General features: G+C 41.8%; 3 protein-coding genes across 4 annotated transcripts; 2 read left to right on the top strand and 1 right to left on the bottom strand.

The window, feature by feature from the left end:
* The first annotated feature begins 930 nt into the window (after positions 1-930).
* Positions 931-12,707, top strand: jam2a (junctional adhesion molecule 2a). Of its 2 annotated transcripts, XM_028954490.1 has the most exons (11): positions 931-1,106; positions 5,004-5,069; positions 5,151-5,261; positions 5,576-5,725; positions 7,984-8,165; positions 8,842-8,944; positions 10,455-10,562; positions 10,790-10,802; positions 11,208-11,279; positions 11,664-11,694; positions 11,969-12,707. In XM_028954490.1, exons 1-11 carry the CDS (start codon positions 1,028-1,030, stop codon positions 12,005-12,007), a joined length of 954 nt encoding a protein of 317 aa, XP_028810323.1. In that variant the 5' UTR covers positions 931-1,027; the 3' UTR covers positions 12,008-12,707. The 2 variants fall into 2 exon arrangements, with proteins under 2 accessions (XP_028810323.1, XP_028810324.1); XM_028954491.1 differs by lacking the exon at positions 11,208-11,279.
* A 70-nt stretch (positions 12,708-12,777) lies between these two features.
* atp5pf (ATP synthase peripheral stalk subunit F6) lies at positions 12,778-14,183 on the bottom strand. The gene is made up of 4 exons (XM_028954492.1): positions 14,097-14,183; positions 13,303-13,473; positions 13,050-13,174; positions 12,778-12,887 (listed from the first exon to the last, which is right to left on the bottom strand). The coding sequence occupies exons 2-4, from the start codon at positions 13,470-13,472 to the stop codon at positions 12,859-12,861; spliced, it is 324 nt and encodes a 107-aa protein (XP_028810325.1). The 5' UTR covers position 13,473; positions 14,097-14,183; the 3' UTR covers positions 12,778-12,858.
* Positions 14,184-21,438: 7,255 nt separating this feature from the next.
* On the top strand, positions 21,439-23,651 carry LOC114765173 (globoside alpha-1,3-N-acetylgalactosaminyltransferase 1-like). Its single transcript, XM_028955259.1, has 5 exons — positions 21,439-21,451; positions 21,553-21,639; positions 21,724-21,759; positions 21,847-21,981; positions 22,964-23,651. Exons 3-5 carry the CDS (start codon positions 21,734-21,736, stop codon positions 23,649-23,651), a joined length of 849 nt encoding a protein of 282 aa, XP_028811092.1. The 5' UTR covers positions 21,439-21,451; positions 21,553-21,639; positions 21,724-21,733.

Raw genomic sequence — 23,651 nt, forward strand, 5'->3', positions numbered from 1 at the left:
CGGCAATCTTTCCCACTCATGTAGATTCCCTCGCTACAACACGGGCCACCCAGATACTTATTTAGTCCCTAGTGACCTCGCCACTGGATTACTGTAACTCTCTTCTAGCAGGTCTACATCTGACCGCCATCCGGCCTCTACAACTATTACAGAAAGCAGCAGCATGACTGGTCTTCAACCTTCCCAAACTCTCCCACACCACCCATCTGTTACGTTCCCTCCACTGGATCCCAGTAGCTTCCCCTACAAAGCCAAACATGGGGTAGCACCATCCGACCTGACAGCCCATATTATACCTCACACTGCACCTCGCACTCTCCGACCCTCCAGTTCGGCTCGCCTGGTCCCTCCACCGATGAAGGTACGAGGGAGTATTTTCAAACGGCAGCTTAAGACCTTCCTCTTTAGAGAATACTTAATATATGGGCTGATAGTAGCCTAGTGGGTAACACACTCGCCTCTGAAATAGAAGATAACGTTCAAACCCCACTTACTACCATTGTGTCCCTGAGGAAGAAACTTAACCCTGAGTGTCTCCAGGGGGGGGACTGTCCCTGTAACTACAGATTGTAAGTCGCTCTGGATAAGGGCGTCTGATAAATGCCATTAATTTAACGTAATGCAACGTTACCAGAACGCTGCTGTAACATTAGTTTAACGTAACAGCCAGTTTATATACTTAGTACATATATTGTATTTAGTTTACATATTTCAGCACGATGTCCCGTAATGCAACGTTACCAGAACGCTGCTGTAACATTAGTTTAACGTAACAGCCAGTTTATATACTTAGTACATATATTGTATTTAGTTTACATATTTCAGCACGATGTCCCGTTAGGGGGCAAATTCACCCACCCCACCCCTGGCTGCACCCCACAATACCCCCCCCCCCCCCCCCCCCCAACCCAACCTTTCCTCCTCCTCCCCAACTTCCAAGCTTGGGCGCAGTGAGGAGCGGAGCGCAGGATTCACCATCCACACCGAAAACAGGCGCGACGGCGAGGAGACCCTCCAGAAGCCAGAGATGGAGACCCCCGGCATGGAGAGAAGTTCGCCGCCGCCAACGCTGCTGCTGCGCGGGGCTTTTTTACTACTGATGCTGCGTGAGTAGAGTCGCATCTTCACTTCTTCACGTCGGCGACCGCGTGGACAGTAAATTCCCTGCGGTTTGTTACAACTTCCCAGAGAAAAAATATATATGAAGCACCATAGCGCAAAACATTTATGCAAAATGATGGAATTCCTCTGAACTTTTCTCACACGTGACTATACAACTCGTCTTCCAGTCGTTATGTGCGCAGGGCGTCGTGTTGCCAGATCCCGAATTATTTCGACGCTTTTTTTTTTTTTTTTTTACACCGATCCTCCCAACAATTACAAAAAAAAAGATCGAGTATGTAAACGTGTGTTTGTTTGTAGCTCGACGTCTCGATGAGCCCTAAGACTCCAAACAGAAATAGAGAGGGGATTAGACCGCGCAGCCAATCAGCAGAATCTAACTTTGGTGACGGCTTACCCGTGGTAGTGTGTGATGTTGACACTGGCTGGACAGCATCCTCTCAAAAAGAAAAACCAACGTCCAATAATACTGTATTTAGAATCTTAAGTAGATTAAATGTCACCAGAAGATAAACAGCGAGAAGTGACTTCGTCGTGCTTTGTGTGACGTTGGTCTTCAGCGATATTTTTAAGGATGAGAAACAGCAAGGTGAAAGGTCATTTGTAATCCCATTGTGTGTGTGTGTGTGTGTGTGTGTGTGCGTGCCGTGCATGTGCATGTGCAGTTCCTGCTGATTGTTTCTTTGGGGATCTAGATGGGAAAATGGTCCACGCACACCATGTGCCGGTTCACTGCTCCACCCTTTGGAAAGAGGCAATATTTGGTGTGTGTGTGTGTGTGATGTTTTAGCATCTGTGTTGGGGTATATATTTGTGGAACATGCCTGAATCACAAGGCAGCTGTTATGACTAGTGTAATTGAGAGTGTGCAGTGTGACCGATATGAATGTAGACATTTGTTGTGATGGGTTGGGTGGTGGTGTAGGATTTGTGTGCCCATCTGCCTGTATCTGACGTACAGGCAGATGGGCAGATGTAGTCAGATAATATATCATTTTAATCAGGATGCACTTGTAATAAAAAAAGTAAACAGAAACTCCGACAGATATCCCCTATGGACATTACGAAGACCAGGCTGGAGCAGGCTGTGTAGCCAAAAGTCTTGCTTTTGAGGACCTGGATGTCTTCACTAGGCTTCACTTTTGCGACTGTGTGTGACGAACGGTGTCATTTGAGTGTTAGGTTAGGCCCTGAATGAGTGTTTGTGGTGGTCGTGCTTGGCTCTGTAGGGGGGCGGAGGTGGGGCTCTCTTTGGGCCTGGAGAGCAACACCCGGCAGAGCCAGCTGTTCCTCCAGAGCAGGGCAGGGTTACACGCACACAGTGGGGCTTTGTTCTCCACGGGGGTGAGAGATTACACCCACAGACACACACACAGAGAAATATCAGAAGACACTCACATTCTCAGTTGCACACAAACATCCTCATTCAGCCCTGACCTACACCCTACACCCGCATGCATCCCCCATGCATTTATCAGACAGATGCTCTGTAATAAACTGGAAACATAGGTTCCCATGTTCCGTTTTCCTGTCTGGAGGTGCTCTGGCAAGTTTTTTAATATGTGAGATTAATGATTCATGTATTAAATATCCGTGTATTAATCATTTAGTTAAACACAGGATTAGACAACATTCTTTTATAGCACTTTTCACATGAGTCTAACACACGCACACACTCACACAAAATAAAAAATGGTCTAGCCCTTAACAACACAAGTGAATTGCTAGTGTCTTTTTCTTGTAAGTCGCTTTGGATAAAAGTGTCTGCCAAGAAAATTCAAGTAAAGTAAAGTACTTTTTACAAAATGGTATAACGTTTAACTCACATGATTATTGCATTGGTTATTTGGAAGTCCAAAATACCAACAAACGCATAAGGTTCCTGAAGAAAAGTGACCACATGTAATCACACCTGTCAAAATCCTGGAGGGGGGGGGGGTCATGTGACCACACAGAAAAACATGAAGAGACAGATGGTTTCGCCAGCTTCGCTTGATGAGCTGCTGTTTCACTGGCATTCAATTAATTTGACCATATGCCACTTAAAAAATGTCGCAAGGGTCTTGGATGGACATTTTCTCATTCCTGTGCTGTGTCGTTCTGTAACACATACCATCCATATATGCCTGTTGTCTCTATATTTTGCCTATAAATTTTACTTGAGGGATCGTTCTTATAATATTGCTCTTCTGTACAGATTCACAGTAATAATTTGTAAGATTCCCTGTAATAATTAGTAATGATTTGCTTTGTCCTATTGTTCCTGCGTGGCAGCTCCCTGTGTTGCTGATAATACCAAAAAAAATGACACAGTGTGTCTCTTCAGAGCGGCCGCACTGTCCGAAATGAGGAAGGGAGGGTTGCCTCAGCGACGGCACAGCTCTCTCTTTCTTCTCGTCTCTTTCGCTCGTCAGCTTCTCTCAGTGCCCGGCGAGGGACGATAAGATGGCCTGTGCAAGGCCAGGGCCTGATGCACAGCTGCAGTTCGCTGATAACACTTCATTACTGTCGAGAAGGACCAAGGCTGGGCGACCAAAGGGAGACACAAAGGGCCAATCACAGCCTGCCCTTCCTCTGTGCCCTGTCTACGAATATGTAACAAGGTTAAAATGACATGCATTTTAAGTGAAACTTTTTCCCATGGATGTAGGGTGAAATAGTTTTAAATAGTTGAGTTCTAGAACTTCTGAAGCAAATTCTGATGTTTTATGAAAATTGTAGTACTTTCCTCTCCTTTTGAGGGCAAGGCGGAGGATCTCTCAGTATAGTTTATTTATATACCAGTGCATAAAAATGCTCCCATTGTTTAACAGAATAAGACGGAAGTTCTATTTTAACAACATGATCTCTTTTACCTACCATGTATTGTGTTTACATAAACACAGTGGGAATTATTGTTCCATATTAGCATGAAATTGCCAAATTAATACATGAACTGCACACCACTTTATTGAAAAATAGCTGTAGTAATTAAGTAAAACCATAACACACATTCAAAACTGGGACAAAGACTATCTTCATTAGAACAGGCATTGTGTAAAAACACTGTGAATTACATGTCACATGGTACTATGTGTTTAAATATTTTCATATGGTCGAACCTGATTTCCACTCTCTGCATGTCTGTAAAATTTGCATCCTGTGTTTGTCTCCATTTGAAAATAATGTAAATGGGATGGGCATCATAAATGTCCTCTGGTGGGATTGTCTCTGGCTTGGATGAATGTCACATTCTTGTCATAGGTCAGCCCCTACACAGGTTAAAAAAAACCCTGCAGCTGTGTTAATTGCATTAATTTACTTTAATGATTAATGCATTCATTTTGGCAGCCCTACAGAAGAACTCACAGCATTTTTCAAGAAAACATTTACTGCCACAAAAAATGAAATATTTTGGTTTGTTGATATTCTTCTTACTAGTAAGTAACCATAGTGTTCACTTTTGTAACAATAGTCAGAAATCGTCTGATGTTTTTAAACAAGATTCATGCGTGGATTTCTTATCTCACTCAGCTTTGATTTCCCTTCCCCCAAAATACACACTGGGTCATTTAATGGGGACTTACTGACAGAAGAATGACGAAAAACAATGGTTCTCCTGCTCCAATCAGCAGGGAGGAAGGGCTGCAGCCACTTCCTGTGCCCTACAGGAAGGTGGAATTCTGCTGCACACACACCGCCCCTCCCAGCGGTGCCTGCTGAATGTCAGGGTCAAAGTTTGCCTCTGTGTCCTAGACTCCTGCTTTGTTTCCAGCTGTTGCATCCATCTGCGTTCTGACTGTGATTTTGGTACTGTCAATCAGTAGTCATGATATGACTGTAATATCTGCACAAATGTGTACAAATTAAAGTAATAAAAAACAACTTTTTTTTTTTTAAAGTGTCCCCTTGTGCTCCAGTCGTGGTCACCACCGACCGGCCTGTTGTTGAAGCACATGAAAATGGGGGTAAGTGACAAGGACAAACTAATCCTCCATTAATCATCCATTCTTCAACTGCACCGTTGTAGCTTTCATCTGTCTTTTTAGAGGCGTACCTTTCCTGTCTGTACAGAACACAGGAAGACAGAAACCCTCGAATAGAATGGAAGAAGAAAGGAAAGGATACATCCTTTGTGTACTATGATGGGAAGTTCCGAGGTGACTTGTTTCATATATAACATAACAGTGCATTTTGTATGATATATTCCAGTGTGTTGTTGGAATATGTTTCTTCTTTTCACAGAGTATTATGAAATTAAAACGGTTACATCAAAATATATTATTCATTAATCCGACCACAGCTGTAGTGCAATTTCTGTAGTGCAATGCCATACTTCTGTAGTGCATACATACATATATTGTCTCCCAGTTTAGTAGTATGTGGGGCTCGAACTTGCAGCTGAATTGGTCACCTAGTTTAAAATGTCTTTACAGGCTCGGCTAGACTCTCTCTCTTTTCTGTTCATTCCCAGGTCCCTTTGAGGGTCGTGCAAAGATTGATGGAGCATCGGTGACCCTGGCGAGAGTGACCCAGGAAGATGCTGGGGAGTATCGCTGTGAGGTCAGCGCCCCCTTGGACTCCATCACCCTGGGAGAGACCAACGTCACCCTTGTGGTGCTGGGTAGGCTGGGCTGTCTTCATGTGTTTTTTTCATGTGTCTCTCCAGGGAAGCAAAGAACAATCTTCATTGTTAAAAAGTCTTTCAGCTCTTCACATTCACTTTGTCATTCATTATCTTTGAACAAATTCAGTCATACAAATTTGAAGAAATTAATATTGTAAACCCTTCATAGTACCAAAAAAAAAAAAAAAAAAAGTTCATAAATCAGTTCCCTCAGGATTTTTTGCAAATAAAACCACAGATTTTGTGGTGTGTTTTCTCAGAAAATTGGTAAACCCATCCAAGGTCTACATATGCCTATTAAGACAAATGAGAGAAAAACAAAATTGACAGGCAGACAAATATATTGCCTGAATTGCATTCCTTGCTCCCTTGCTCAACTGTGCTCACTTATCTCTTGGAGTGGAAGAGAATAGTCATGTAGACTGAATTTTATGAGAGATGCTCATGAAGTGACGAAAGAGAACATGTCCAGGGAAAAGAAGACATCTGGTCACCCTTAATGGGACTTGTCTCTCTTCTTTGTGCTGGCCATTACTGATTAAAACGATGTAAAAGTGACAGCAGTGTTTTCGTGCATGGAAAATACAGCCATCAACAGGCCTAGGCCAAGTTCACACAACTGTCTTTAGTGTTTGATCATTTAGTGTGATGGAAAAGCAGTTGTAACATTATGGGTAATTTTTGCAAAAATTATGCAGTAGGATGAAATTATGCATCTTATATGCTGTATATATGCTGATTTTGCATGAAAAACTGGAGGGACTGAGAAGTAGAAACATAAGTAGAGATGCCAATGAGGGCTGTCCATTAGCAGTGAGGGTTTCTTGCAAAACATCCATCCAGACATCCAAAATATCAGCCATTTTGCTGATTGGCTGACATTGAAAGATACTGATATACAGCTTATACATTAGTGTGTCCATAATTTATAATATTAACAGTAATTTATAAAGTGTGAAATCTTGCAGGACATATTTTCGGTAGTCCTTGAAAACCACTGGTGTTTGTAGGGGTATAAATGTCTCTGTCACGATGGCTGGACATGGCGAGGAAGAAGGATGCATACTCACTACGTCACGAGACTGGGGTTTAATATGTGGTACACAGGACATGTCAAACATCACCAAACAATGACCCGGCGGTGAACAGACACAACCAGGCAGCTTTATGCACTCACATAATTATACAACAGGTGAACACGATCAGAAAACATCGCACATGATGAATATTATTTATTTATATTATTTAGTTATTTATAAACAGCACAAACAAATTCCACAACTTGTACAATGAGAGACACCATCTACCGGAATCAAATTCCTTATATGTGCTTGCACTTACTTGGCCAATAAATACGATTTTGATTCTGATTCTGATTCTGACATGAAACTCCGGACACAGAGTAACCCCTGCTGAACCGGATCATGACAGCTTCTTTATTGTTGCCATCATAGTTGTGTCTCTTTCTTAAAATTGTCAAATTGTCCTGTGGAACTGTGTGATAGGAGGATCTTTTTTCTGGTTAAAGTCCTGCGAACAGCCTAGAAAAATGGAACTGTCGGTGTTCTAGATACACTGAGGTCAGAGAGCAGAATATCTTTCTGTCACGACGGTGCCAGGAACAGGACAGATCAGGAAGGACTGAGTATTTACTTACAACGGCATACAAAATACAAGACATAACACAAACATTCCCACACAACAACCTGGCAAAGACTACACACGATAGGACTGCATTTTACACATACCAACAGGTATACATGCAGTCAGGGCGACAACGATGACAACGATGACAACAGACTCCCTCCGGAGTCAGGCCTTGGCTGTGGTGGCCTACTGGTTAAGGAAGCGGCCCCGTAATCAGAAGGTTGCCGGTTCGAATCCAGAGGTGCCACTGAGGTGCAAGGTGCCACTGAGGTCCCGTCCCCACACACTGCTCCCCGGGTGCCGGTCATGGCTGCCCACTGCTCACCAAGGGTGATTGTTAAAAGCAGTGGACACATTTCGTTGTGTCATCGTGTGCTGTGCACAATGACAATCACTTCACTTTCACTTCACTTTCCTGTATTGTAAATCAAATGCATTGGATTTTCCGCATAATGTTCAATGCCCACTCAAGCACGTGCTGTAGTGTAAGACGGTACATTCTGCTGCTCGCAATTATTTTCATGGAGGAATGCGACCCCTTGGACTTCCATGTCAAATTTATCCTTCTTGTTATGTCTCCCGCTTTTCCTGCCGCTGTTGCGACCCAGTGCCGCCCCACACCCCGTCCTGCGAAATCCCAAGCTCCGCCGTGACGGGCTCGGCGGTGGAGCTGCACTGCAGGGATCACCACAGTGTGCCCGCTGCCACCTACACCTGGTACAAAGATAAGATGCCTCTGCAACGGCAGCTCAATGCCTCCTACACTGCGGACAAGAACACTGGTGTTCTGGTGAGGAATTACATTTACATTTACATTTACAGTATTTATCAGACGCCCTTATCCAGAGCGACTTACAATCAGTAGTTACAGGGACAGTCCCCCCGGAGCAATTTTAGGGTTAAGTGTCTTGCTCAGGGACACAATGGTAGTAAGTGGGGTTTGAACCTGGGTCTTCTGGTTCATAGGCGATTGTGTTACCCACTAGGCTACTACCACACATACACATAGACTACACCACTCAGAAAAAGGGCATAATGGTCATTGTCCGAATGTCTGAATTAAGCAATATATCTGTATAGTTAGGTAGGGAGGAGGTCTGTTGAGATGATTACAACAAAGATCACATTTGGAGCTTTATGAGGGAGATTAGAGCTTGGGCTACACTTATGCATAGGAGAGGGTTAAATCATCCCAAAATGAGGATCTGCCAATCAGTACATGACAGAATTGTTGATCCAAAGCGAATTGCAAGTGAAGAAGCATCAGAACATGAGCGCGGTAGATACAGCAGTATCCAAAATGCTCGACAGGAATATGGAGTTAGGCTGAGCATTGAGTTAGTGAGTTAGTGGTTTAGGAGATGACTTGTATATAATATACATATTTTCCTACTTGATAAAGAATATCCCAATCCAACGTCACTGAATAATAACTCTCTCTTTTTATATATATATCTCTCAATCAGTTGTTTAAATCAGTAAGTAGGGCGGACACTGGACTGTACCACTGTGAGGCCAGAAACCGAGTCGGGCCGCCGAAGAGCTGTAAGGGGAACCACATGCAGATTGGTGAGTCTGTGCACGTATGAGCACATATTACACAGCAATGTTTCTAATGTGGTGTGAAATTCAAGACCACTGTATTTCAACTACAGCTGACCACAGGGCTCATTCACAGATATCTCACTGAGAGCTGTAGACCTAAAGGGGGCACTACACTACGTTACCTGAGAACTTATCTGCGTGATCACAGTCTGGAAGTCAATGCTCAGTCTGAAAACACGGTTCTGCTCACGCCTGGAACAGATCAGTCATTGTCGCAGGCTGGGGATGAATTCTGTGTCTGTGGTGACACCTATTTTTATGACACAGAACATCTGCATTTAGCAGACGCCCTTACCCACAGCGACTTACAATCAGTACTTACAGGGACAGTGTCTTGCTCAGGGACACAGTGTGGTGGGTTTTGAACCTGTGGTTTACATTTACATTTACGGCATTTGGCAGACGCCCTTATCCAGAGCGACTTACATCGTGATTTCAAGTTACCATCGATGAAGAGATCAATTCCGGTTCACTAGGACCCCAACTATGAATACATCTATTTTATTCACTCTTGTTGTAGATTCTGTACACAAAGTTCGACAACAAGAAAATTACAATTTAATCTAAATATTCTTTAAAGATGAAGGCCTTGAGCTGCCGTTTGAAGGTGCTCAGTGACTGAGCTGTTCTGACCTCGAGGGGAAGTTCATTCCACCACCGAGGGGCCAAGACGGAGAAGAGTCTAGATGAATGTTTTCCTTTTACCTTCAGAGATGGAGAGACCAGGCGAGCAGAACTGGAGGCTCGGAGTATAAGAGGTGCAGTGCGAGGTGTAATAAGGGCTGTGAGGTAGGATGGTACATGCTACTCCATGTTTGGCTTTGTAGGCCAGCATCAGTATTTTGAACCTGATGCGTGCAGCTACTGGGAGCCAGTGAAGGGAACGTAGCAGAGGGGTGGTGTGGGAGAATTTGGGAAGGTTGAAGATCAGTCGTGCTGCTGCATTTTGTATGAGTTGTAGAGGTCGGATGGTACATAGTGGCAGACCAGCTAGAAGGGAGATACAGTAGTCCAGTCGTGAGGTTACTAAGGACTGAACCAGTATCTGGGTGGCCTGGGTTGACAGATAATGGCGGATTCGTCTGATATTGTAGAGAAGGAATCTACATGAGCGGGAAAGATTGCTGATGTGAGTTGAGAAGGAAAGTTGGTTGTCTATTGTTACGCCAAGCTTGTGGGCTGTTGCAGAAGGAGAGAGCTGCGAGTTGTCCAGGTAAAAAGCAAGATCCTGATGTGGTGAAGAATCTGCTGGAATGAATATTAGTTCAGTTTTGGTGGGATTGAGTTGGTTCATAGGTGACTGTGTTATTCATTAGTCTACTACCAACCACCCACCAAAGTGCATCTTGGTTTAGCTGACTAGTTATTCATGTCTGCTCATTTTGAAAAATTAATGGAAATTCATCAATCCTTGGCCCCGAACCAATAAAACCTAGAACTGTTTCTGATCATTTTCATTGTCGCCCAATTCCAGATGACCTGAATGTCCCAGGGATCATTGCAGGAGTGGTGGTCATCTGCCTTATCATTTCCGTTTGTGCCCTGGCGGCGTGGTATGCCCAGCGACACGGCTTCTTCAGCAGTAAGTCTGTCTGGCACATCTTCATTTCTGTTGCCATCCCGCCCTTCACTCTCTGCTGATTAAAATAACTGCCTGCCTGGTTCCTCAGAGTCTCTCTGTCTCTCCCTCTTCACAAAGCTGTCTATCTGCCTCAAACCAGTCACAAAGCATTCTATTTTCAAACCTTCAGTCATGCCATTTTTCTGTGATTATTAATATATATTTCTGTTTCCTTTTCACTCTTCCAGGACACAGAGGAAGGTAAGACAATTTCCCCTCTGGTTTTTAGTGGATGCTTTTCCATCACACTAAATGATCAAACACTAAAGACAGTTGTGTGAACTTGGCCTAGGCCTGTGATTATTTTTTTAACCTCATAAATTGTTATGCATGCATATTTGTGTATGTATGTGTGCATGAATTTGGGGGTCGACGCTACACTGGAAGCAGGCAGCTTATGGATAGGACCAATCAAATGATCTCCCTCTCAGAATGCACTCTTCCCGACTCACCATGTAAAAATCACCATCCCATTGGCTTCAGAGTGGGACTGGCTTGCCTGTTGTGGTGCAGTTGCTGTGATCCTCTGCATGGTAGCACTCAGTGCGATGACTATATGACCATGACCTTTGACCCATGATCCAGTGCACCCCCTACATTTTTCAGGTCATTCTGGATCCCCCAGTGCCACGGCGCAGCGCACATCAGCAGCCAGAATCTCCACAGAACTGAGGATATGTGAGTCAGAGTGAATAAAACTGGTCCAGGAACCACTTCGATTTGTATTGCTGGCAGAGATAAGAAGGATTTCTTCTTCCTGGACCACATTCAGCTACACTCTGTGATGCCCACCCCCCCCCTTCTTAAAATGACGCCCCGTCTAGTCAGATTCATCAGCTTATGCTGACATGTCAAAACGCTCGTCCTTTCCCTGAGCTGCCTGGGATGTGTGTGGTAGTGACTCCACATTACTGTCCACACGTAAATGCTGTGAACTGTTCTGGAGGGGGCCGGGATCAGTTTTAGCCCCAGTGCATTGTAACTCAGGACTAGTTTAAATTAATTCACAAACAAGATGCAAGACACTGCCTTTATTAATTTTTTCCCCCTCTTTCATTTCAGAAACACACATTACAGTCACGCTCCAGAAGATGTAAGTGTTTCACCTTTGACCGCCTTCTATCAAGTCTTTTTAATACCCGCTAATCCTAACCAGTTTACTAAGGATAAAAGAAATGCCATCATTTGCTTAAACAAACGCTGACGGGCAAATCCCACGTGTTAATCAGAGTAGTCACGACTGCAGTGCAGCAGAAACAGTTGGAAGGCACCACGGTGCCATCATTATTATATTGTGTGCTTGCACATTACCTGATCATATGGGGTGTGTTGTACTGAATGTTTTGTCTGTTTTTTCTTTTTTAAAGAAACAAGACTTCAAGCACACTCGCTCTTTCATGCTCTGAAGAAAAGAATCCCCTTCAAAGACACACTGCGCGACAGAACACTGGATCTGAGTGGATCGGCGGGCCAAAGCGCTGCAGCTCTCCCTACTGGACAAACGTCGGAACGACGATTCCTTTCTCAAGATCACAAACATACGCCAAGCAATTTGTTGTTCTAATGTGAGATTGTTCCAAAAAAAAAAAAAACTATAAATTGAAATCGAACATAAGTTCACATCTCACTGCAGAAAAAAAGCCTTAAGTGACAGTAACAGTCCTGAAATGCAGTCCGAACACTGTTTGGGATTAGCTTGCTTCAGGCTGATAATGTGACGTTTTATTTTTGAGGTGTTTTTAGACGCTTTAAAATAACTTTGTACATAAATGTTCAGTTTTATTATTATTTCACTGAAAGGGAAGAATAGTTAAATAGTTTTGCATATTGTAAAATCCAGTTTCAATAATTTATAAAGTTTTCATTAAAAGCTGTCACAAATAGGCACCAATCTGCAATCATAGCACAACGCTGCATATAAACTGCTCTTCTTACACACTATTCTCAGTGCCTTATTCTGAGTAGTGATCTCCTGTATATAATTGGAATTATTTTCTTATCTGTTAGCGTTTATGAGCTGTTTTTTTCCTATCAGTATGAATGCATAATTGTATGGACGAATTTCTGTATGCTTCATTACTATTAAAGGAATTTTTGTACACACGATCACTTCTTTCCTAAAGAAAATGTTCTGACAAGCAACCATGAATATTACACACAAAAATATACAATGGCGTACAACCTTTTTAGTCCATTTATTAAATAACGCAATCCAGTGATACTGCACACAGACAGAGAGGAATAGAGCTGGGCTGAATTACTTGGCTGATTCGTCCAGTTTAGGCTCTGCAAGAGAAACACAGAACAAAGTCAATGCCTGCACCTGGTTGCCAGAATTTACTGTCAAACAAGGTAATACAAAGAACATAACTATAACATACTTAAGTCTGGAATCAAATTTCAGGGCACAAATTAAATTAAGTGATCTGCAAAACACAAAAAGCTGACCTGGGAATTTGAATTCAGGGAATTTGGTGAGTTCTCCACCACCAAACAGCCTCTGTAGCTTGCCGAGTTCCTCGTTCAGGTTCTTCTGATAGCTGGGACCAGCATCTACTACGCCGCCTGAGGACCTGCACACACACAAAAAAAGCAATAATAATTTGACAATAATTTAAATTGCCTGACCCGGTGAAACAAATGGGTTCTTTATATTGCCATGCTTGTGATATGTGCTTTCAGGAAAACCAAGTGCACACACTTGCTCTTGGTGTTGTAGTCACGGATCTTGTCAAGGAACAACTTCTGTATCGGGTCCATGTCCTTGGCTCGGTTGAACACCACAGCAGAGATGCCAATATTCCGTCGCAGAGTCCCGGCCACCGCCGAGCGGAGGAGAGAGGACAGCTGGAAGAACCTGCCAAGAGCCATTCTGCAGGGGATTGGAGAGCAGCCAATGAATGATTATTATTATTGGAACAGCTAATGAAAAAATATAACACGACTATTTATAAACTCATTACAATTCTCGAATTATACTTTTCTTTTGTAAATATTGTAAAAGTAAATGAGTTAAGTAAGGATACAAGACGAGAGTGAAATGGCGCCATCTGCTACTCAGGGCGTTTAGCCGCACCACCACAAAGTGAAAAATTGGAGAGAACAAACTTAAAGAACCTTTTTTTCCCCGTGCAATGTCGGACATGGTTTGCTTACGACTTTTGTTAAGTCGCATTTTTACAAAGCACATCACCACGAAATGCGTAGAGAAAGAATCCAACGAATTGGAGGCCGTCACGCCATTCATGTCAGATCAGAGGGACGTTTAATTACATCTCAAAGGACAATTTTACAAAACGCGAGTGGGAAAACGATCTCCTTAATGAACGCCAGTCGGAGAAGTATTTCAACATTAGCCAACGTGCCAACAACCGAAGCCCGCCAGACTAACACGTCCTAAACTACCCGCCACTGCACACCGAACCAAAATACGCAAAATAACACCGCGAGAGACGAACAAAGGCGGAAAAGAAGAAGAAAAAAAAAAGAAGTCACCTTGTGTTTGACACCAGCTCACAAGCTGCCAGACGCCAGGGACACTCGCAGGGGATTGTGGGTATCGGGCTTCTTCCTGTGATCGGCGTGACGCTACGGGAGGAATTGGCGCATGGCGCCACCTACTGTGCGGGAGGCCAAGATAATGTATGACGGTTTACAGTTAACTGTAAAAAACCTATTCATACAAAAGGGGTAAAAAAAAACCTTTGGAAGCGGCCCCGTAATCAGAAGATTGCTGGTTCGAATCCCGAGCCACCAAGGTGCTACTGAGCAAAGCACAGTCCCCACACAGACATGTTTCAGCATGTCTGCTCACCTGTCATGGCTGCCCACGGCTCACCAAGGGTGATGGTTAAAAGCAGAGTACACATTTCCCTGTGTCACCGTGTGCTGTGCTGCAGTGTTTTGTGGACTGGTGCCAGCAGAACTACCTCCAGATAAACACTGGAAAAACCAAGGAGCTGGTGGTAGACTTCCGCTGGCACAAACATGCTCCACTGCAACCACTGAATGTCCAGGGAATGGACATTGAGGCTGTGGAGAGCTACAAGTAACTTGGGGTTCATCTGAACAATAAACTGGACTGGACTCATAACACAAATGCTCCCTACAAAAAAGGGCAGAGCAGGCTGTACCTGCTGCGGAGGCTCAGGTCTTTTGGTGTACAGGGGCCACTCCTAAAGACTTTTTATGACTCTGTAGTGGCATCAGCCATCTTTTACGGTGTGGTCTGCTGGGGCAGCAGCATCTCTGCTGGGGACAGAAAGAGACTGAACAGGCTGATCCGGAGGGCCAGCTCTGTTCTAGGATGCCCTCTGGACCCAGTGGAGGTGGTGAGTGACAGGAGAATGGTGGCTGTCATCCCTGTTGGACAACATCTCCCACCCCATGCAGGAAACTCTGACAGCACTGAGCAGCTCCTTCAGTGGCAGTAAATTTGTCGATATATACGTATACATATTTATTTTTTGCTGCTATTTACTTCTGTTTCTATCCACTTTCTGCCCTATTAAATGCAATTTCCCACTTGTGGCACTAATCTTATCTTATCTCAATCACTTCACTTCAATGCTTCATGAACCTCTAGGTGAGCCCCAGGACAACATCAACATTTATTTCTTATATAGCCCAGAATCACATACATTATGTCTCAATGGGCTTTACCGGGTCCTACAGTTGACACATTTACATTTACAGCATTTATCAGACGCCCTTATCCAGAGCGACTTACAATCAGTATTGCAGGGACAGTCTCCCTGGAGCAATTTAGGTAGTAAGTGGGATTCGAACCCGGGTCTTCTGGTTCATAGGCGAGTGTGTTACCCACTAGGCTACTACCCTCCACACTTGACCCTTCTGCACACAAGGAAAAACTGATGATTGATGTCAGTGCAGAGTTGTTTAGTAGTCATGGCCTACACTGCATGTCCATTATAATGCTACTGGTCCATTTGAAGATCCCTGAAGCTTTAGCTGTTACGATGGTGGTGGCTGTGGTGACCCTCTGGTACATTTCACGATGAGTTGGCACATCAGCAGTTCAGTGCTAGGAACTAGGTTTCATCTGGTGGTCTCTTCATTGGACTCTGGAGGTGGTCTGCGTGTTTAATTCAGTGCCTTGAAGAGAACAAACAGAAACAGTGGCCACATCTCTGGAGCAAGTATACATCTCACATTCTCCAACCCCTCAGTACTGCTCATCTGGTCCCTCCACCTCTGAAGGTATGAGGAAGACTCTAATCTAGAGTCTTCTCTGTCTTGGCCCCTAGGTGGTGGAATGAACTTCCCCTTGAGGTCTTTTTCAAACAGCAGATTAAGACCTCCTCTTCAGAGAATACTTAGACTAACGTTCTTAAAATCTTACTTATCTAAGAAAACTACAACAGAGTGGATAAAATGATTCATAGTATTCATAGTGAACCAGAGCTGATTACTTCATTGATGCCACAAATGTAAATTGGTCAAATTTTAAACAAAAAATGCAAATGTCACTGTTCAAGCTCAGATTTTTACATTCTTACATAAATGGCATTTTAGGAAATACCCTTATCCAGAGCAACTTACAATCAGACAGTCCCCCTGGAGACAATCAGGGACTCAATAGTATTAAGTGGGGTCTGAACCTGTGACTTTGTGGTCTTTTGGCTTATAGGTGAGTGTCTTACTGCTACAGGCTGCTACCACTTCCTAAAATGTATGCAAATTAATTACAGTTTCTCAGTTCCTGTTCTCAGTTTTCAATCTATGTCTTTTTTCCTGTAATGCAGTATATATAAAGTTTGACTGATTGACTATTGATTAATTAAGGCAGTATGCAGAAGAATGCCCGAAGGGCCACTTTCTAGGCATTTCCTTTGCACTCCCAAGAGCTAGTCAAACACAAACAGGTCATGGTGAACAGGAACACTATCTTTGTTATCTTTGTTGTAGTGTTTCCCTATAAACAAATTGTAGCCATTTTGCCCATTCATCATCACAAAAGATTGCAATTCTGAAAGTTTCTTTGACCATTCTACCAAAAATGTGTGCAGATCATAATTGTATACATTAGAATGTGATGACCAACGTCACTGAGGGGTTGTGTACAGTGTCAGGGACAGGGACTCTTTAATTAATATCTATATGTCCCTGACATATAGATATTACCACAGTGGTGCCACACTATCTAAATGACAACATTTTGTACCTAGAGGGTACAAAAACAGCTCTTGCAGTAAGCTCAATGTTGCCAATCACTTATAATTCATACATTGGAGTATGTGGTGGCCTAGCGGACTCATGATTGGAAGGTTGCGGGTTCAAATCCCAAACCGCATTCCCTTGAGCAAGGTACCACTGCCACCAATCCGATTACACCAAGTCTCCGTTAACTTCCCCACTTCCTTCCATCATCGAGGACATGGACTTTACAAAGGTTTTGCCTCTCAAAATGCATTCAAGACTCTGAAGGATTTAGGATTTGAGAACTCACAAGGATTTAGCTGTAACCAAACATGTTGCCCTGACAAGTGAGTAACAGCAACTATCTTGGTGTTACTGAAAGGGAATTAAAGTTGTTTGAATTGAGATTAATGAAGAAAGATTATGTTCAATAAACAGAGCATACACTTTCCCTTTTTTTTTGAGTCTGACAAAATGAAATGCAATTAATATAAATTAAAAATGAATAGAGCAGGGGTCACTAACACCATTTATTCATCACACCTGATTCAACTCTGTACTCCTTATCACCCACTTCTTGAGTTGAATCAGGTGAGGTGGAACATGGAAAGATCTAAGCTGTGCTGAACTGGTGCACCAGCCATGGTAATAAACAAACTTTCTATCACACCGTGTGCTTCTGCCGCTGCTGTTTGGTTCTCCAGGCCAGCGCCTGCTGCTGCACTCTCTCACCCCAGCCAGCCACCCACAGCCTCCAGTCCTCTCTCGCCTACCCGAACATCAGCCCTCCTGTATCTCCTGCTTCTCCAGACTGTTTCAGCATGTCTTCGTATGCACCCCCTGACCGGTCCTGTGATAATGTTAAAAATTAATTAACATCATTAGAATTAATTAATTTAAGAAAAGTAATGTAACAACCACAACAAGGTCAGACTTCAGACCTCATTTTACTGTAAGATCATACAGTTTTAAACCACCTGTTAAATCAAATATTTAACATTCAAGAATGGGTGGTAGTAGCTTAGCGGTTAACATGCTCGCCTATGAATCAGCAAACCTAGGTTCAAATCCAGCTTACTAACATTGTGTCCAATAGCAGGACACTTAACCCAACCCTCTTGGCATGCACTTGCCAAATCACCACTTAAAATACCTGAAATGCATGCAAGACTGTCTTTTATTTTAATTATGTGTGTGTTTTTAAAGAATTCATTTCTTCTTCTCTTTTGACCTGTTTGTTTTGCCATAATTGTTAGTAATTTTAATGTTTCAGACAAATGTATGCAATTACTGCAGCATCTTAAGCATATGGGACGCCTTTCTGGTTGCAACAATCCTCCATGGCATCCTGGGGACTAGCAATCAGCAATTGCTGGCCATGCCCCTTCCCGATCCCATACACCTGCATTCCCTTCTTTCAAGGAGTGCCTGCACCAGTGTTATGGGTCTGGTCTTGTTAAACTGTCCGTGTCACAGTGTGTGAATGGTGCACGGTGTTCTGTGTGTGTGTGTAGTATGTAAACTAATCTTAATGCAACCATTTTTTAAATCTAAATATCAATTTAAAAATAATACTTGTAGATGTAAAATCAGTAATATCTTTATGTTCTTGTTTCCTCTTTTCCATTGCAGAGAGGGTGCATCACAATGGTGTTTTCAGATATATACGGTAAAATCAATAATTACTCATTCACTGTAATCTACATTATAAAAATCCCTATTAATTGCCGTTAACTACACACAGCACGATTTATAGGACATTGTAATGTTATTTTAAAGTGTACCCCTTACTACACATTTTACTGTTAATATTACAAAACAATAGACTGTCATTTGCATATTAAAGGAAACCCCAGAAAATTTCAAAGAGGTTCTCAGTTCATAGGACCCTGCAGTAATTGTGTCAGGATTGTCTGCAGCTGTGCTCCACACCTGACTCCAATCCTGACGCCCCATAAATGCCGGAAGTTTCCCTTTCTGGGTCTCTGGCATTTTCGTGGACTCTGCACGAACTTGACCTGGTTTTGTTTCATGCGTTTTGAGTTCTGGCAATCGCCACACGCCTACGGGTTAGTTTCAGTTCTTTATTTAAGTTAAATCGTTTTCGGCCACCGCGCCATTGTTTATTTGTATTTCGTTATTGTTTGTTTATAAATAAAACCCCTTCCCAGTATGTCAAACCTCTGCGCTTCCTTCCCTCGTAAGTCCGTAGACATGACAAATTGCACACTTTTGTCTGAAACATTAAAATTACTGACATTTATTAAAAAAAAAGAGGTCAAACAGGAACTAGGAGAAGAAACAGATTCTTAAAAAACAGACCCACATAATTAAAATAAATGACAGTCTTGTGTACATTTTCATGCATTCCAGGGATTTTGAGTTAAGAGGTGATTTGCCACTCACCCGGGTGGTATCAGTTGACAATTCACGGCTTTGAAACTTTAGGGAAAAAATTATCTTAATGTAACAGACTTTATAAGACTATACAGTACAGGCCAAAAGTTTCGACACACCTTCTCATTTTATGTGTTTTCTTTATTTTCATGACCATTTACATTGGTAGATTCTTACTGAAGGCATCAAAACAAACGAAATGAGACAGAAGGATTCTGCAAATGAAATGAGACAAAAAATTCCCTCTTCACGGGGCCTCCAATCCCAATCGAATCTATTCTCCTTTATTGTCCCTGGCTGGTGGAATGACTTGCCCTCCTCCATTCGACTAGCCGAGACTATCACCACCTTAAAGAAACATTTGAAAACTCACTTGTTTAAAAAGTATTTCAAACGAGTCTAACACGCACGCACACACACACACATACTCACAAAAGAAAAAATAATAATAATCGTCTAGCACTTAACAATTCCATAGCATTGACAAGCATAGCATTGACAAGTTAGGCCTTATCAGAGCTCATAGTTTTGTAACTCACAACCTATGGATGAGAATTGCTGGTGTCTTCTCCGTGTAAGTTGCTTTGGATAAAAACTTCTGCCAAGTAAAGTAAAGTAAAGTAAAACTATGAATGAACACATGTGGAGTTATGTACTTAACAAAAAGTGGAGACCTGACCTCCACAGTCACCGGACATGAACCCAATCGAGATGGTTTGGGGTGAGCTGGACCTATCAAGTGCTAAACACCTCTGGGAACTCCTTCAAGACTGTTGGAAAACCATTTCAAGTGAAGACCTCTTGAAGCTCATCGAGAGAATGCCAAGAGTGTGCAAAGCAGTAATCAGAGCAAAGGGCGGCTATTTTGAAGAAACTAGAATATAGTACATAACTCCACATGTGTTCATTCATAGTTTTGATGCCTTCCGTGAGAATCTACCAAATGGTCATGGTCATGAAAATAAAGAAAACACAATGAATAAAGAAGGTGTGTCCAAACTTTTGGCCTGTACAGTATATTAAAGGAGAACAATACTTACTGAAATATCAGTAATAAACTTCAGGCAACTAGATTTGCCAGAATTACACTGTATATATTTTAAAGTGTATCACCAGTAACATATTGTACTGTTGATATTACAGTCCTGTATTTGAAAGTATTTTCACCTGAAAAATAGAAATTCATGCTATTTATGATTGCTGGTGAATTAAACAATGATAATTAAGGAAGTTAAGGAAACTTTTGCATTTTTTGCACAATGCAGTGAACCCACTAATGTAACCAACCATTGCTGGAGAGCCATCAGTTGTGATGGAAATTAGAATACATAAAGACAACCCTCTCTTACTTATAAATTCCAAGTGTGGAAAATATTGTCACCTTGTAACATCTTAGTAAAAATTATGTTTTGCTATCTGACTTTTCAGTTCTCATACTTTTCAGCTGCATATGGCTGTTTCAGCAGCAAGGAACTCGGGTCTTGTAGCGTTTGTGCATCGAATTTGAGGAAACAAAAAAATTATCCTTTTCCTACTCCGAATGAAAATGCGAGAAGCATATTGCAAGGTTTTGTACACAATATGAAAAACACCTTTTTCTACAGAAATATGAGAGATTACAATTGCAATTTTTCTTGTTATAAAATTACATGATAAAATTAAATGTAACGTTGAATTACTCACCGCAAAATACCTAGTTATTCACGGAAGACAGGTTCAGAAAGAGTTATTTAAAACCATACCGGAACTGGAATGGTCAGTCTAACTGTGGGGTAACCAGAAGAGTGCATCTCAGGAGCACATTCTTCCCTCATTTACCCTTGGACTTTAATATATAAATTAGCCATTAACAACCAAGGTGAGCAATTTGTGCAACAAGATAAACAAAAATTCACATGGTACAAAATGTACATTCTATTTTTTTTTTATAGAAAATGAACTATATAAAATGTTTGGCATACACAGTATGGATACTGGGGTAAGTTAATTGTTTTCCTGTTAAATTTAAATTTCTTATGTAGAGAATGTCATTTATTTCTGTTAATTTGAGCTGATCACTCAGCAGGCTTAATTTTACCTATATAAATCATGAAAATATACTTCTTCAAGCAGTTTTTTGGTAGCAAATTGTTATAAATGGACTATTGAAAATCCTCTTATATTTTCTAATAATACATAAAATGTTAAATTTGTTATTTATAGTTCTGTTAATGGGTAAACAAAGTAGCTTCCTGATTCAATTTCCATTTGTTGTTATCTTGTAGGTCACTGTGGCTTCTGTATGAACTTTATAGGTGCAGTATAAGGACAAAATCATGCCATTAACCATATGTAATTTATCGTCACACAATTTTATGCTGATTTCTATTTTTTATATTATATTTTCCCAACACAGTGAAAGGAGTAAAGTTCTCCTCCAACATGGTGTTGGTTTGTCTAAGACTTTGACTCACATTCCCACAAAGGTCTTGAGTCCAGAAGGGTAAGTAACTAGCATCCTAATCTATTCTCTTTTATTGCATATTCTTATAAAGCTGGTTACATTAAGACTGGTTTGTTTTCAAAGTTTAAAAGCCATGAAGCTTCAGCTGATGCCACCTGGGTGAGCATATGCCAAATCACCAGTCACCTCAATGGGAATAAATGGGAATGCATGCAGTTTTACAGTTTTTTTTCTTTCTTTCTGCAGGAGAGGAGATGTTCTGACAGTGACTTCCTGGTTGGCCCCTATCGTATGGGAGGGGACATTTGACTCAGCTGTCATTGACGGAATATACAAGCCTCTGAATGTCACTATAGCAACCACAGTTTTTGCTGTCGGAAAGTAAGGATCTCTGCACAAGCATTTCATTTTTTTTTCACAGAACTGCTTCTTACATATTAATAGAGTTTGTAGGATAAACATTTTTCCCACAAAGAAATTAAAAACGTTGAGTCTGTCATCTGATTCTCTACATGCTTCCTTGTGTAACACCCAATACTGCATGTGAACAATGAAGAGAAACGTACCAGCAGCAGCTCTGGAGACTTCGGTAAAAAAGTCGCTTTAGGCCGCGCTCATATGTGACCTATGGTGACCTATGTGACCTATGGTGTGGCAAAATGCCGCTGTTTCTAGCTTATCGCAACTGTCATGGCTCGGGGTGTGAAAAGCAAAGACATACTCTGCAGCCACCTCAGTGCAATATTGGATTTTATTTTATCTTTATTTAGTTAGTTTTTTTTGTATTAAACAGTTTTTAATTATTTTTTAAATATAACATTCAATTTAAGTTGCATTTTTGATACCTTGCATCGTTTTAATTCATAGAATTTTAATTCATAGAATTGTGAATCATATTGAATTGTTATAACCCTACCACTCAACCATAACATAATAAATATTAACTGGGTAATTAATAACATTGATTATGTGGTCACAATGACACCAGGCAGTATGTTGAAGCATAAAAAAAAATTTCTGCAACTTTAGCAACAAGTTGTGATTGCTTGCATGGCCATGAGATCTCCAAGACTGCAGTTCTTGTGTAATGTGATGCTATACTTTCTTATTTAGATGAAGATTACTACAACAGATGACAAATATAGGTTTAAATGGTAGGAGAGTAATGATTGCCAGCTATGCACATACATCATTAAAAAAAGCCTTACCTTACACTAGTAAACCAGCCTCACGTGTAGTGCATAGGACTGCGGTAAGTGCCAGTTCGAAAACAGTGCTCAGTAACATCTTGATAAATGTAAGACAGAAAGTTATATTTAATGAATGAAGTGGTTTAAGGACATGTTTTGTATGTGTTTTGCAGATACATTACATACCTGAAAGACTTTTTGGAGAGCGCAGAGAAGCATTACATGGTGGGATACAACATCAATTATTACATCTTTACTGACCAACCAGAAAACATTCCAGCTGTAACTCTGGCTGCTGGGAGATCCCTCTGGTCTCTCCGAGTGCCTGCATTCAACCGCTGGCAAGAAATTTCCCTTCAAAGGATGAGTTTTATACGAAAGGCCATTGAAGAGCAGATTCGCAAAGAGGCCAGCTTCATATTCTGCCTGGATGTGGACATGAGGTTCGATAACCACTGGGGTGCAGAGGCGTTAGGAAACCTGGTAGCGGTTATTCATCCCTGGTTCTACCAAGCAAGTCGTGACAGTTTTCCATACGAGCGCAGACCTGAGTCTCTTGCCTATGTTCATGCAGATGAGGGGGACTTTTATTATGGAGGAGCAGTGTTTGGTGGTCTTATTGATGAGGTGTATAAATTGACTGGAACATGCGAGGAGCACCTTGTCATTGACAAAGGGAAAGACATTGAAGCAGTGTGGCAGGAGGAGAGCCACCTCAACTGGTACTTCATTTACAACAAACCCACCAAGCTGCTCTCCATGGAGTACTTATGGTCAGACGAAAAAGTAAAAATCACTGAGCTCAAAGTTGTTCGTCTCTCCACTATTAAAAAAAATTTAGCAGCAGTACGTCCCAATTAG

This window comes from Denticeps clupeoides, chromosome 15 (genome assembly GCF_900700375.1).
Source record: "Denticeps clupeoides chromosome 15, fDenClu1.1, whole genome shotgun sequence".
In the NCBI taxonomy this organism is placed as follows: domain Eukaryota; kingdom Metazoa; phylum Chordata; class Actinopteri; order Clupeiformes; family Denticipitidae; genus Denticeps; species Denticeps clupeoides.